We start from the raw sequence: 15,203 nt of genomic DNA, 5'->3' as shown, positions 1-15,203 counted from the left end.
TTTTTACAGATAAGAAATGAAAGTATTTAATTCGCTGGATAGAGATATTTCTTGATGAAAACGGTATAGTATTGCTTATATAAGACTATATTATGCGTGACCATCTACTGTATTCACATGTAATAATGTACCTGAGTGATTTTCAGACATCTCACATACATATTTGCCTAAATATTAGGAGAAACATTATTCCCTGATAGACAGGGGAAACATAGGGGAACCGAATTGCCCGGAACACCGGGTCCGGCGCAGTCCACCGGTTAGTGACCGCTGCTGTATTGGTATAATTAATCATTCTAGAAAGATTGACCTGATTTAGCCCAAATATAATGGTAATGATAACTTAATCAGCACTAAACAGAGCATGAGCATTCAACTATGGAAGCTTATCGCATATGAGAGTTAACATGAGTGACAAAATAATGCTGGGTTAAATGGTTAGAATGTTTGTGCTTGGCGGTTCGTTCTGTGATCGACATGTTTGTTAGCTGCCCGTGCAAAGTTGCGTGTCGGCTCCGTATCCAAAAACCTTTAAATTGATCTAAATTATATTAGACAGACTTTTGTGGATTGTTTAAGAATAAGAACAGTGTGACATTTGTTAGTTCAGCAAAAACACCAAAAGCGTTGTCCACGCCGCTTAATTTAATTTGCGTTACTTAACATCGCACATTCTGCGATGTGACTATTGCAAGTGCCTACATCGCAATGACGATGCTGAAATTATATATCGTGCAGCCCTACTTCCCGGTAGGGCTCTTGGTGGTTTCTTTGCAGAATTTTGCGGGGGCTGATTAGCTGAACCGCAATATAGCGGGGGATCACTGTATATGGATTTATGCACTTTAACAAGTGCATAAATAAAGTGGATTTATGCACTTTATTCCAAGCTTTCTTGTTGACCTTATGGCAAATTCACCAGTGACATGCGCAGACTTCTTAAGGCACAGGTGCTCAAACTGGGGTCTGTGGCAGACTAGTACATTTTGTTGGTTGGGGGGAGATTTTGTGTGATTATGGGTTATCCAAAAGTGGTACTTCTAACATTGAAAGGGGGGGGGGGGGTACTGTCAATCATTCAGGCCAAAGAGCCCGGTGCTGATGCACCCCCAGCTGCCGCCCCCTGCACAGGTCTGATATTTTCCATATCTAATGCTCTTTGTGAAGCACAATCAACACCTTTCTCCAGTTCTATTCCTTACTACTTTCTATTATTTGGATAGTTAGGCCTACTTGTATGCATTCTCTATAGACCATTTGCTAGCAAATATATTCGCTGTATATATTATACAAAAAAAGGGCTGAACACATAAATAATAAAACATAAATGTTCTAATAGGGCCCTATTAAGCCTTGAGTAATAGGTGCATAATCAGCATGTTTTTGTTTTATTAAAAAAATTCCTGTCTGTTGGGAAAATAAGACTCACAGCAAGACAGGGTAAGACATATTGTTATGCGTGCATTAGGTACTGTTTTTATCACTGTGGAAGGCAGATATCTGAGTATAATTAATACAATGTCAGACACGAACAAAAACAATGAACACAAAGATAAGCAGTTTTGACCAGTACTAGGTCATTGAGAAAATGCTATGAGTCGTGTGGTTGCCTTTTCCAGTAGTTGCCAGAAGTCATACTCTTATCAGATGATGTAATGTTGTGCAGGACCGACCCCTACTGATAGCATATAAAGACTTTCCAAGTATTCTAGGACAGGATGAAATGCTAAAAGTTTATCAGGTGCATTTCGTAAAACTGATGGTAGTACAATACTTTACATGTTGTACTATTTTATTTATGACCATTAAGATTTCACTGCAAGTATCTGTCTGTTATTGGAATTTGGACAATGTGCTTTATTCACTGGGATGTTTACAAACTGATACTTCGTGTCAGCCTGCCATACTGGGCCTCCAACCCAGAGCAGTTCAGCACTGTGCAGCTGCCATAATGTTAACGTTAGATATAGAATTAGAAGCAACCAATTCATTTTCATCACTTTGCAGATGCAGTAAGGACAAACACTAGCATTAATAAATACATGGAGATTTCTCTTCTCTTTCCTGATAACTAGAGTTTAACTTTAGCGTTGTATGCATGCTCTGGGATTCACAGTGACTTCCTGGGATTCACGGTGACTTCCTGGGATTCACAGTGACTTCCTGGAATGCAGGCTGGCCAGTCGATACTGGTGACCAATGAGCTGTGAGAGCAGGACAGAATCATCTCAGCTGAAACAGATTTGCTTATTTTTGCCAAAAAAAGAAGAAAATTAATTACTTGTTTAAACATTTGTAAATAAATGCTATATTCTGCAAATTATAATTTTAACAAACTGCAAACAAACAAACAAATAAATAAATGAAATTTTGGGTCTCAGTTACGGACCACCAGCTGGATAACTATTCCAAGAATCCTTGATTTTACCATGAGACAAATGAGCTTTATAAGGAATATGCCGTTTTCTACTGGTTACCACCATGGAGCTGCAGAGCCTGGCCTGGTTTCTGAGCTGCTGGGACTCACTGTGGCTCCTTTCTGCATCTTCTCCTATCCGCAGTGTGGGGCTATGCTTTCCTGGCAGTGACTGTCATCAACCTGTCCTCCCTGATGGGCTTATTGCTCACCCCCTTCACCGCAAAGCCCTGCTTCCCTAAGCTGCTCACCTACTTCATGGGCCTGGCCATCGGGACGCTGTTCTCCAATGCAGTGCTGCAGCTCATCCCTGAGGTGCCAGAAGACAGGGCAATGGCTGGGGACAGACAATGTGCTCTTTATATTCCATCCTATACAGAAGCAGAATGTCATGCGGCAGTCTCCAAAAATGGCTGATAGTGAAAGGAACCTGGGGAGAATGCCAACAAATTGTCATTCTTTTAAGTAAAATAAGACTGGGGGTATTTATCCATATGCGTACTTAACCCTTCTTGTGTTGTCGTGTACCTGTTTGGCATCATCTTCCATTGCTGAAGTACAGTTCCAATATTCAAGATCAGAAGTATGAAAGACGGTAAAAATCCCCGGACGTCATTCTTACCTGGCCAAAATATCAAGGATGCATCAGTTGCATCCCCCGTAATGAGAACAATCCCATGATTCATTGTGTCCCAGCTTTGTCTCAGGATATTGCTTGCATGTGCATGATTATTATTTTTTATAAGAATAAACAGAAATTGCTTAAGTAGAAAGATATTGTAGATCAATTGATTATAATCTTCAAAGGTTGGTTTTATTATTAAAATGCTAACAGGCACTTTACCTTTAACCTAACAGGCCCTAGGGTTTGACCCCAAAGCTGATGACTACATTCTCAAAGCCATTGGCATATTTGGAGGATTCTATCTACTTTTCATCACTGAGAGAATGCTAAAGTTGGTCCTAAAAACCAATCAAGAGGTATGTAAGCACCTGTAATGAACTAATTGATCCCAGAACCCTGTACTGAGTAAGTGCTTGGAAGATGGATTTGTTTATTGACATTTAATGCCACATTAAATGGCATTAAATGTCATCCATCTGTTTTTCAAACAAGTTATTTAAAAAAGGGTCATGATCAAGTGTTGCACAGTCAAAGGATTTGGACCGTAACACTCTGATGTTCTTTTGTTGTTGTGTTCAATTTTGTTTTCATGGAAGATTGTGGAGTTTATTTTAAAAAGTGCTGTTTCTGTGGAGAGCCAATGTGGGAAAATTACCTACTTTTAGTAATCCTATAGAATAGGGGCTCCCAGCTCGTGAAATAAAGCATAAATAGTTTGTTTAGTTTTGTTTATTTACTTTGTGTGTGGGATAGTTGGAGGTCACCCTCCTCTCAATGTTCTCCCTCCCCCCGCTAGCATGGTCAAAGCCACTTTGGCACTACGCAACAAACCCCAGCGACCCCCTTGCCGAAAGTGGATGTGACAGCCAGGGGCGAGGTGTCCGTCGTCTGCAGCGCCGTCAGCATTGACAGCCTGGCCAGCAGCAGAGCCAGCATCATCTCCGATGCTCCCGCCCAGCAGGTGGCGCTCCACCGTGGCCTATTTCACAGGACAGGTTTCCCCACAAAATAAACAAATACGCGCAGACTCGGTTAGAAGCTGCAGACTCAAGCGCAAGGAAGCTCATAGCTACCTTTATCACACAGAGAAGAATAAGTAAATTAATACTGAGGCAGCCACAAGGTGTATAGCTGGTGCTAGAGCAGAGCAACAGTGGAAGATCAACCAGGAACCCTTCTGTTCTCAGGTAGGCTCTTTAACCACTGAACCACCTGATGACCAGATAGGTGAGAACTAAAAGAAACCTGACCTATTATGAGTAGCGGGTTATATTTACGTTTATTTATTTATGTAACAGATACTTTGGGCTAAATATAGGCAGATAGTACCTCATAGGTTAGTTTGCGTAATAATCCGTTTTTTGTTCCCAGATCATTCCCTTTGAAGACTGGCATCTTCTGGTGTTAGTTATAGAGATGTTACACATGTGCTCACCCTCACTGGCCTGGGAATGTTCTCTGAGGCTGAACAAAATTAAAGTCTCTTAATGACAGTATATGATACCACAAATGTGCTAGATAAACTGCTGTTAAGGAGTTGAGGTGGTTGAGGTGTTGCCCAAGGATATGGTACTTGTTCATCTTGGAGGAAATTGACAGTATAATCACCTTACAGCTGGACACAGAATATAAATTCTTCATGATGTTTCAGGGGATTTAAGAAAAGAGCTTTGAGTTTACCGCCTCAAGAGTAGTTTTAAGTAGAGAGGGCACCAATCTGATACCCACTCGGGCCGATTCTGGATTGGATATCAGGAAGTGGGGGGTATGAAACTGATCCAATTTTAGGTCAGAGATAGGTATAGCCCAAAAATTCTGGAAGAGTTAGCGCAGCATACTGTAAACAGAACTGAGGATCATGTGATGGCTAGATGTTCAGCAGTGCATGTGCGTCAGAGCTGTCATGTCGGCTGTGTGGGAATACAGTTACTGCACTTTACGCTGAAGGAAGACAAAAAGCAAGACAGCAGGGTGCAATGTATGTAAGGCTGGTGTTAATATGTGACGTCTTTAGACTTGTATTCTGTCAAAAGTTTGCTTACTTACTAAAAAGTTTTATCTGTGCTCCATTGTGACAAATCTTTTTTAACGGAGACTTGTGTGTACTTTTTGACTAGAAATGGTTAGTTGGGGTTTACACTGCTATTTTTATGATTGATTCCTTTTATTATATTTAATTTGACAACTGACTGCACAATTAGCACTTTAAGGAATATTACTGTTCATTTTTGCTAAAGCTGTTACTGAATATAACAAAAAAGCAGACTTCTTCATCCTGTAGTGTAGTGGCATGGCTTTTGTTTGAGTCAAATGGCTTAATATTTTCTTATTCGTAGCAAACTCAAACAATGCTGCTACAACACTAAGTGCAGATAGTTTGCCATGTTAACTGAAATTTGTTTATATAAATATCTCATTTAATGCTTAGTGGTTGATAAAGGGGCAAAAGTATCAGATTGGTATCGGCAGATACTCAAAATTTTATTATTGGGATCAGAGCAGAAAAATTATATTGTGCTATCTGTAGTTTTAAGCAAGCATTTCTTAACTTTCCTGAAATTTGTGATCTTTACCACTGCCAATGGAGCAGAGAGCGATGGGAGAGGCCTGGATAACTGATCCAGTGTCATGTGACTTACGTATCCGTGCTCCGGAGGGGCAGCTGGACTGAGTGTACAATGGCAGCATTCATTTGGAGCAGCGGTCAAGTGCACTGGATACTGTGCAGATAAGGAAGTGGTGTAATCTCTGTCGCATCTGATATAGAAAAACAGTGCCAGATCATATTTTACAATTTCATATTGAAACATGAAAAATTACATTTACTACACTGTTATGTTTACTATTATTATTATTACTATTATTTGTGATACATTACAACTATGTCAGATTCAGCTAGGATTTCCCTGGCTCCTCCACCTGAACAGGACATCATCAGGGTTTGTTCAGTAGCTGTTGTTCAGTAGCAAAATTCTCCAGGGATCACCAAAGCGGCCAAGCAGAGCTGAAATGCCGTTCTTCCAGCTCAGCCAGGTATCTGTCAGCAAGTGGCCGGATAATCAAGCCCATCAGCTGGCTACTCTCAGGAGTAATAATCACCCATCAGTCAGTGGGAACAGTCATTATGCCATTAGGGATGGCGCTCAAGGTCAGGTGCACCCAGGGGGAATCCACTGTAATGACCATGGCACGTTTAACCCCATATGTGTGTTGGTGTGGGAATATACACTTTTTAGAGTAAGAAACAGGAATGCTACATGATTTGATTGCTGTCATGTGGAACACCAGAGCATGGATGCTTCATAAATCTCCTGGATAGCATTTCACTTTTACCTATAACAGTGTTTCCCAACCTCGTTGCTGCCATGGTGCACTTCTCACAGGGTAATTAGGTAACACTTTACTTGAGGGGGGAAAAATTATGTAGCAGTACACTCTTAGTTAATGCATTAATTAACCAGAAACTAAGTGTTATTTATGTGCTGATCCCTTATTTGTTAATCATTAATCAATCATAACGGTTCATGTATTTCATGCAGTCACTATATTTGTTCATGATTTGTGTAGTAGTAACTTGAGTAGTAACTGAGTCACTAAATTCCCTCAAGTAAAGGGTTACCGGTAATTATCCCAGGGCATGTTAATCAACAGGAACATGAATCCATATTCCAGATAATTGTCACTGTTCTCTCTGCTTACCAGTTTTGCTTTTTTTTTCTACCCCACTGTAGGGGGGTGTTGGTTCAGAATCAAGTGCAGTTTCTGAAATTTTCCTAGACTACAATCATGTCTATTTTCTACAGGGAAGTTTGCAAATATGCATTTGATTACATGACAAGAGCGCATAAAGCATATTGGACAATTAAATAAATAAATCCTTGCTTAAACCAAAGCTTTTTCTCCACTTAAAGTACATTCATAATTTAGTTATTAATATAAAAGCATATTTTAAAATATATGCACGCACACCTGGCCTGAAAACACTTTACTCTGTCATTTAAAAATGGATTAATACGAAAAAGAGGAAAGACCATAAAAGACATAAATATCATATGACTGACAAAAGGTAGGCAACAGTGGGCAGAAATTACATATGATTCACACACTTAACAAAGATTTCCTAATCAACAAAAGGCGCATTTGAAAAGTTTCTTTGTGTCAGACCTGTTTTGAAGTTACAGTACATTTTTTAGGTGGAAAAAAATTCATGTTGACAACCAGTAGTAACATGGTACAATTTTGATGCAATGTTTTTGTTTTAGTATATATGTAATATGACCTCTTTCAGGCCCAAATAGCCAGGACTGTATCTGCTATTAGCTGCTATGCGAAAGTGTAATTGATTATTTTAAAATGCAGAGGTGGATAGTTCAGGTCCAGAAAGTAAAGATCCAGACCAGCTGACTATAAAGACTCACATTATACTGGTTTGTTTTACTGGTATTATACTGGTTGGTTGAAACAAAATCTTGGTATGGATTTTTATTTTCTGGACCTGAACTATCCACCTCTGTTAAACTGTAATATATACACTCACCTAAAGGATTATTAGGAACACCTGTTCAATTTCTCATTAATGCAGTTATCTAATCAACCAATCACATGGCAGTTGCTTCAATGCATTTAGGGGTGTGGTCCTGGTCAAGACAATCTCCTGAACTCCAAACTGAATGTCAGAATGGGAAAGAAAGGTGATTTAAGCAATTTTGAGCGTGGCATGGTTGTTGTTGCCAGACGGGCCAGTCTGAGTATTTCACAATCTGCTCAGTTACTGGGATTTTCACGCACAACCATTTCTAGGGTTTACAAAGAAAGGTGTGCAAAGGGAAAAACATCCAGTATGCGGCAGTCCTGTGGGCGAAAATGCCTTGTTGATGCTAGAGGTCAGAGGAGAATGGGCCGACTGATTCAAGCTGATAGAAGAGCAACTTACCACTCGTTACAACCGAGGTATGCAGCACACGCACAACCTTGAGGCGGATGGGCTACAACAGCAGGAGACCCCACCGGGTACCACTCATCTCCACTACAAATAGGAAAAAGAGGCTACAATTTGCACGAGCTCACCAAAATTGGACAGTTGAAGACTGGAAAAATGTTGCCTGGTCTGATGAGTCTCGATTTCTGTTGAGACATTCAAATCAAGTCAGAATTTGGCGTAAACAGAATGAGAACATGGATCTATCATGCCTTGTTACCACTGTGCAGGCTGCTGGTGGTGGTGTAATGGTGTGGGGGATGTTTTCTTGGCACACTTTAGGCCCCTTAGTGCCAATTGGGCATCGTTTAAATGCCACGGCCTACCTGAGCATTGTTTCTGACCATGTCCATCCCTTTATGACCACCATGTACCCATCCTCTGATGGCTACTTCCAGCAGGATAATGCACCATGTCACAAAGCTCGAATCATTTCAAAATGGTTTCTTGAACATGACAATGAGTTCACTGTACTAAAATGGCTCCCACAGTCACCAGATCTCAACCCAATAGAGCATCTTTGGGATGTGGTGGAACGGGAGCTTCGTGCCCTGGATGTGCATCCCACAAATCTCCATCAACTGCAAGATGCTATCTTATCAATATGGGCCAACATTTCTAAAGAATGCTTTCAGCACCTTGTTGAATCAATGCCACGTAGAATTAAGGCAGTTCTGAATGCGAAAGGGGGTCAAACACCATATTAGTATGGTGTTCCTAATAATCCTTTAGGTGAGTGTATATATATATATATATATATACACACACACACACACACACACACACACACAGTGGTACCTCAGAACTAACTCGAACTTAATCCGTTCAGAACTCGGGTTCGATTCTCCATAAGGAATAATGGAAAACCATATTAATTGGTTCCCGGTCCCAAAAAAATTATACCTAAATATGTTTTTTTAGCATTTAAACACAAAATGAAGCAGATAAAACAAGAAGAGCATATACTGAACACATCTAAGCACATTTATCAAAACAGTAATTTTGTCAAACCGCGCGCAGTACGAGCGAGCAGGGAGCGCGGAATCAGGGTCAGGCAGACAGAAATCCAAGAACACAGGATTTATTGCTAGCAAACCAGGCATAACACAGAGTAGACTTCAATGATAGGACTGGGGAAGTGTACTTGAACGTGGACTTAAATACACATGACTAATTGGAAATAACGAGAAACAGCTGATGACATTGGGATTTCACACGAGGTTTACGAGGGGGGCGTGGCACACAGGAGGATCGTACGAGCCGGGCGTGACAAATTTGTAAAGTAAGAAAATAAATGTATCCAAACAATGTGCAATGGCTACCAAAATGATATAAAGTATATTGATATTTTCAATGAAAAAGCACTATCACCAACAAACGATGCTATCACAGCGAATGCGAGGCTGAGACTGAAGCCTTACCCTTTGTTTCTGCTGAGAGACGTGCCGCATGACTCATTCCCCTACAAGTCATCTTAGGTTGGCGTTCACAGTTCGACTTCTGAGATTCAGATCGAGTCCGATTCTGTTCATAACTTTTATGGACAGAATTTCTAGGCGCAGCCAGGGCGTTGAGGGTGTCCGGTTTGGTGACCTCAGGATTAGGTCTCTGCTTTTTGCAGATGATGTGGTCCTGTTGGCCTCATCAGACCTTGACCTTCGGCTCTCGCTGGGACAGTTCGCAGCCGAGTGTGAAGCGGCTGGGATGAGAATCAGCACCTCCAAATCCGAGACCATGGTCCTCAGCCGGAAAAGGGTAGAATGCTCTCTCCGGGTCGGGGATGGGATCCTTCCCCAAGTGGAGGAGTTTAAGTATCTCGGGGTCTTGTTCACGAGTGGGGGGACGATGGAGCGGGAGGTCGACAGGCGGATCGGTGCGGCGTCCGCAGTGATGCGGGCGCTGCATCGGTCTGTCATGGTGAAGAAGGAGCTGAGCCAAAAGGCGAAGCTCTCGATTTACCAGTCGATCTACGTTCCTACCCTCACCTATGGTCACGAGCTGTGGGTAGTGACCGAAAGAACGAGATCGCGAGTGCAAGCGGCCGAAATGAGTTTCCTCCGCAGGGTGGCTGGGCTCTCCCTTAGAGATAGGGTGAGGAGCTCGGTCATTCGGGAGGGACTCAGAGTAGAGCCGCTGCTCCTCCGCATTGAGAGGAGTCAGATGAGGTGGCTCGGGCATCTGATTAGGATGCCTCCTGGGCGCCTCCCTGGTGAGGTGTTCCGGGCATGTCCCACTGGGAGGAGGCCCCGGGGAAGACCCAGGACACGCTGGAGAGACTATGTCTCTCGGCTGGCCTGGGAACGCCTCGGGATTCCCCCAGAGGAGCTGGAGGAAGTGGCCGGGGAGAGGGAAGTCTGGGTTTCCCTGCTGAGACTGCTGCCCCCGCGACCCGACCTCGGATAAGCGGGAGAAAATGGATGGATGGATATATATATATATATATATATATATATATATATGAATATATATGTGAATATAAATATATATGGGCTAAATCTAACAGCTAAGTCAATGAGTTAGACAGGAGTGTTCAGAGGTTGATAAAGCCATTTAATTACGGAGTACTCCAATTTGTGGCAGAAAATTGGCTTGAAAGCTGGGCAGCTGAAATCTTTCCAAGTCTATAACCTTTACCAGTAAAGATCAAGGGGGAGGTTCGTTTTATCCTATATCTCAGCAGCTGTTGCCTCAGCTGTGAGAAAACTTAATTAAATCTAGAGACATGTATCGATGTTGCAGTACCTAAACTCTGTGATCTAATGAGCAGTTTTTAATATACTCAGTGACAAAAAAAGTTAAGCACCCAGAAGTAATGGTCTGATTTGAATGTAATTTGGCACCCGTGCAGACCAGCGATGGGTGTGTAAATGATTCGATTTGGAAGGAGCTGGCACGTATGGTCACCAGACACAGAGGATGCCTCATAGGTGCATTAGACAGCATCACCAGCACTTCACGGAATTTGATAGGAGTCACATTGTGAGTTTGCATGAGGTTGGGTGGTCGTATCATGCAATTGCCTAGCATGTGGGGCATGCAGATGTCACAGTAGCCCAATGTTGGAACCACATACGTTATTCAAAAAGGTTCCGATCGCCCAAGACATACCACACCAAGGGAGGATAATTGTATTGAGTGTCAAGCATTACAGAACTCCATGACATCTGTGCCTGCCATCCAGACACAGGTATTGGACTCTCTACAACACCCCATGTCATCCCACATTGTGTCTTGACGACTGGCATCAGTCGGACTACAGGTTCACTGTCCCATGCGTAGGCTGCTGTTAATACCAACACAGAGACAGCTTGGTTTGAAGTGGTAAACGGTAGGCTTGGACTGATGATGAGTGGCATCGTTCCATGTTGAATCCTGGTTCTGCATTACCATGGATGACTGTCATGTGAGCGTATGGTGGCACCAAGGGGACAGGACCAATCCTGCCAATGTTGTGGAGAGACACACCGGCATCATGGTGTGGGGAGCCATAGGCTATGACTTCAGGTCATCTCTGTTAGTGATTCTGGGGACCCTGACGGCACAGCGCTACGTCAGTGACATCCTGCGTCCGTATGTCTTTCCCCTTCTGAGACAGCACCCTGGTACAATCTTTCAATAAGACAACACCCATCCACAGATGGCACATGTGTCTACGGACTGCCTGCATCATGTTGAGGTCCTCCCATGGCCAGCCAGGTCCCCCGATCTTTCCCTAATTGAACATCTGTGGGATCAGCTCGAACGTCAATTCAGATCCAGTGCCAATCTGCAGGATCTCAAGGGCCAGTTACAACAGCTGTAGGCCGACTTGCCACAGGAGAGGATACAACGACTGTACGACTCCCTTCTGCACCATATTGCCACATGCATCCAGGCCCGAGGGGTGCCTCACCCTACTGACATGGGATCAGCAGTGTGCCCATACTGCTAACTCTGTTGTCCGTTTGATCTGATATCATACTTATTGCGATACAGTCACATGAACAACATGTGCAGATTCATTTCATTTACACCACTCCATCTGGGTGCTTTACTTTTTTGTCACTGAGTGTAGTTTGTATTTAAAAGGGGTGGCACTGTGGTGCAGTGGTTTGCGTCTCCACCATGGCTCTATGTGAGTGGAGTTCTTCCTGCATTTTGGGGTTTCCTCTGGGTTCTACGCTTTCCCTCCACGTACAGTTCAAGAACATTCTAAGGTGAATTACCAAACTATCCGTGTGGATGCATTTAAATGGCTGTTTCTTTCTTTTTAATCTTGTACTTTGCTACGCTAATAATTCTGGCACCCCTGTTCTCTGTTTTAGCTTTGTTAGTGGCATGAAGTTCTTCCTGACATTCTCTGATAGTGACCCGAGGTTCTTCCTGACCACCTCTGATAGTGATATGAAGTTCTTCATGACCTTCTCTGATAGTGACCCGAGGTTCTTTCTGACCACCTCTGACAGTGACCCTAATTTCTCTAAATTTCACTCCCAGGAGGTGCAGGTGTCCAACGGCCACTGCTGCTGGCTGCGAGGCCCGCCCATGCACAAAATTAAGACAGTGGCGTGGATGATCTCGCTGAGCGATGCGATACACAACTTCATCGACGGCCTGGTCATTGGAGCATCGTTTACTGTGTCTGTGCTCACTGGCTTCAGCAGCTCCATCGCCATTATCTGTGAGGAGTTCCCGCATGAGCTGGGTGAGACACGGCTCACTCTTACGTTCACCTTATCCTATCAAAAGCAGACATGAAAACATACCTGAGAGATGCTGGGCCCAACAAAGGCTCAGTCTCAGAGAAATCTACCCCAGCAGAGGCACATTAACATGGTCAGAGGCCACACACTGTTCTCTACAATAGTGCAGTTGTCAACCAGGGTGGTTTAAAACTGTTAAATAATATTCAAAAAGGTTAACTGAGGTCCCATTTTGGCAGAGACCCCTATTATTCAGCTGTGCTGTTTATGAAGAATATTTCTACAATGTATACATTTTTTGGCTGAGGAAATGAAGCGACTCTGGAGGTTGCACATGTTGGAAGTGACTGATGTTTTCTTCTAATAAAGCAGGTCGGTCATGTTTTGACCAATGGGAAACGTGGGTGGAGCAGAATGAAAATACATCTGGATTGATTGACGTTTGTTGAAAGCTTGGCGAGTTGATGGCTCTTGCTCACCCTACAGGTGACTTTGTGATCCTGCTGAATGCAGGCATGAGTATCCCCCAGGCCGTCTTCTTCAACATGTTGTCAGCAATGTCCTGCTATGTGGGCCTGGTGCTGGGGGTCTTGGTGGGCGGCAGCTTCGCCCCCAACGTCATCTTCGCCGTCGCCGGGGGCATGTTTCTCTACATCTCACTGGCCGATATGGTGGGTGTTACATCATGCTAGGCAGCAAAATATAGCTAAATTGCTATGAGGTTATGGCTGCCCTCAAAGGTACCTGATAATCACAATTTGTCATTATCATACGAGTGGAATCACAAAGACTTCTCATAACAGTAAAGCAGGAAGAATTTTATTGATATGTACATTTAAACCATTAGGTCATAATTTTGGCAATAGACAACAAAATAAGGAGCTAAAATAATACTCAATGGTTGCTCAGAATCAGTTTTCATTACCAAATGTACAAAGTACACATGAATCTGACCTGGGGATACAGCACCGTAAAACTTGAGATTAAGAATTAAAAAGGTTAAAATAGGTCATCAGACGTGCTGAAATCACTGTGGCCGCCAAACTAGAAGCCAGCGCCAAGTAAGATAAGTGGATATAACCATGGATGCACATATCCAAAATGTTCGATTCCTAGTGAATTTTGCATGGGTTTCCTCCTGCTGTCCAAAATATGTTTAGGCAAATTGATGGCTATAATAACTGATACTTTATTGATCCCTCTCAGGAAATTCTCTTTACACCTCCCCCAACTTGTTCTCTGTAGGCGAGAGCAAGCTGGCCATGAAGGGCAGTCACCCATAGCAGCACCCAGGGAGCTGGGGGTTAAGGGCCTCGCTCAAGGACTCAAATTGGCGACCTGCCGATCACAGGCACAGAGACACACACTGCCCCCCATATAAATTGCTCATAGCACGTTAGTGTCTTTCTAAGAGCTGGCATCCTGTATAGGGTGTGCCCTCAGAAATAAGCTGCTTCCCCTAAAGAAAGCTTCTCTTTGGCTCAGTTCCCCGAGATGAACAGCATCCTGAAGGAGCAGGAGGGTTCCACCAGCAACGCCTTGCTGTTCTTCCTGATCCAGAACGTCGGCCTGCTCAGCGGCTTCTCCATCATCCTGCTCATCACCATGTTTGCTGGGGATATCAGCCTGGGGTAGGGGGCCTCGCTGCAGCCCCCACTCAGCCTGTGGCAGCACAGAGCACCCCCACGCTGCTGCTACAGGGTATTACGGGGAGGGTTTCCCAGCCCCTCCTATCAAACGCCAGCCCACTGCTGTGAGCTGTGCCTAAAGACTTGCCAAGTTCTGATTGCCGGTGTGCAGAACTCAAATCAAACCCCAAACTGCCTTAAGTGACATGACAGTGCTTACACTACCTCCAAGGCCTGACGTTCTTCCTTCTACTGCTCCCTATGCAAACATCTGATTTATGTTGAAACAACTTCTGCATTGGTTGACAAACAATGTTTTTTTCCTTACGGTAAGGAGGGCAAGCAGTGGTGACGAACCATGAATTCTTGATTTTCAGCATTATTGGAGTTTTAAACTATGACTGTATTTCAAATTTGTTCACGTAGAATATGCAAATCATGTATAACATGACATGTACGTTTCTTTATAGTATGTTTACTCTGCCTTTAAAATGGCTGTTCCTCTACACCAGGATCTTATCATCTGAGGTGCTACTATCATTTAACCCATGGAGCAACACAGCTGGTGGGAGAAATCGGATGAAAATGAAAGCACGCAGACCTTTGACTGGTCTGTCTGACTTTATTCCTCATTCAGTAACAATCATTGGCCAAAGCAGATTATTTCTCTCTCCTTTACAGGAGGGTCGATTCCTAGTGAATTTTTCATGGGTTTCCTCCTGCTGTCCAAAATATGTTTAGGCAAATTAATGGCTATAATAACAGATACTTTATTGATCCCTCTCAGGAAATTCGCTTTACATCTCCCCCAACTTGCTCTCTGTAGGCGAGCACTGCTATTTACAGGTCAGTATCAGATAGTCATTTGTAATTA

At 43.2% G+C, this 15,203-nt stretch overlaps 1 protein-coding gene across 1 annotated transcript; it reads left to right on the top strand.

Moving 5' to 3' along the window:
* Positions 1-243: 243 nt before the first annotated feature.
* LOC111833171 (metal cation symporter ZIP8) lies at positions 244-14,936 on the top strand. The gene is made up of 7 exons (XM_072707615.1): positions 244-259; positions 2,562-2,731; positions 3,275-3,397; positions 3,838-4,002; positions 12,496-12,703; positions 13,188-13,372; positions 14,187-14,936. The coding sequence occupies exons 2-7, from the start codon at positions 2,612-2,614 to the stop codon at positions 14,334-14,336; spliced, it is 951 nt and encodes a 316-aa protein (XP_072563716.1). The 5' UTR covers positions 244-259; positions 2,562-2,611; the 3' UTR covers positions 14,337-14,936.
* Positions 14,937-15,203: the final 267 nt, after the last annotated feature.

Source organism: Paramormyrops kingsleyae, chromosome 25, assembly GCF_048594095.1.
Source record: "Paramormyrops kingsleyae isolate MSU_618 chromosome 25, PKINGS_0.4, whole genome shotgun sequence".
Classification (NCBI taxonomy): domain Eukaryota; kingdom Metazoa; phylum Chordata; class Actinopteri; order Osteoglossiformes; family Mormyridae; genus Paramormyrops; species Paramormyrops kingsleyae.
Note: the sequence above shows the minus strand (reverse complement) of the source record. Positions and strands in the feature narration are given on the sequence as shown.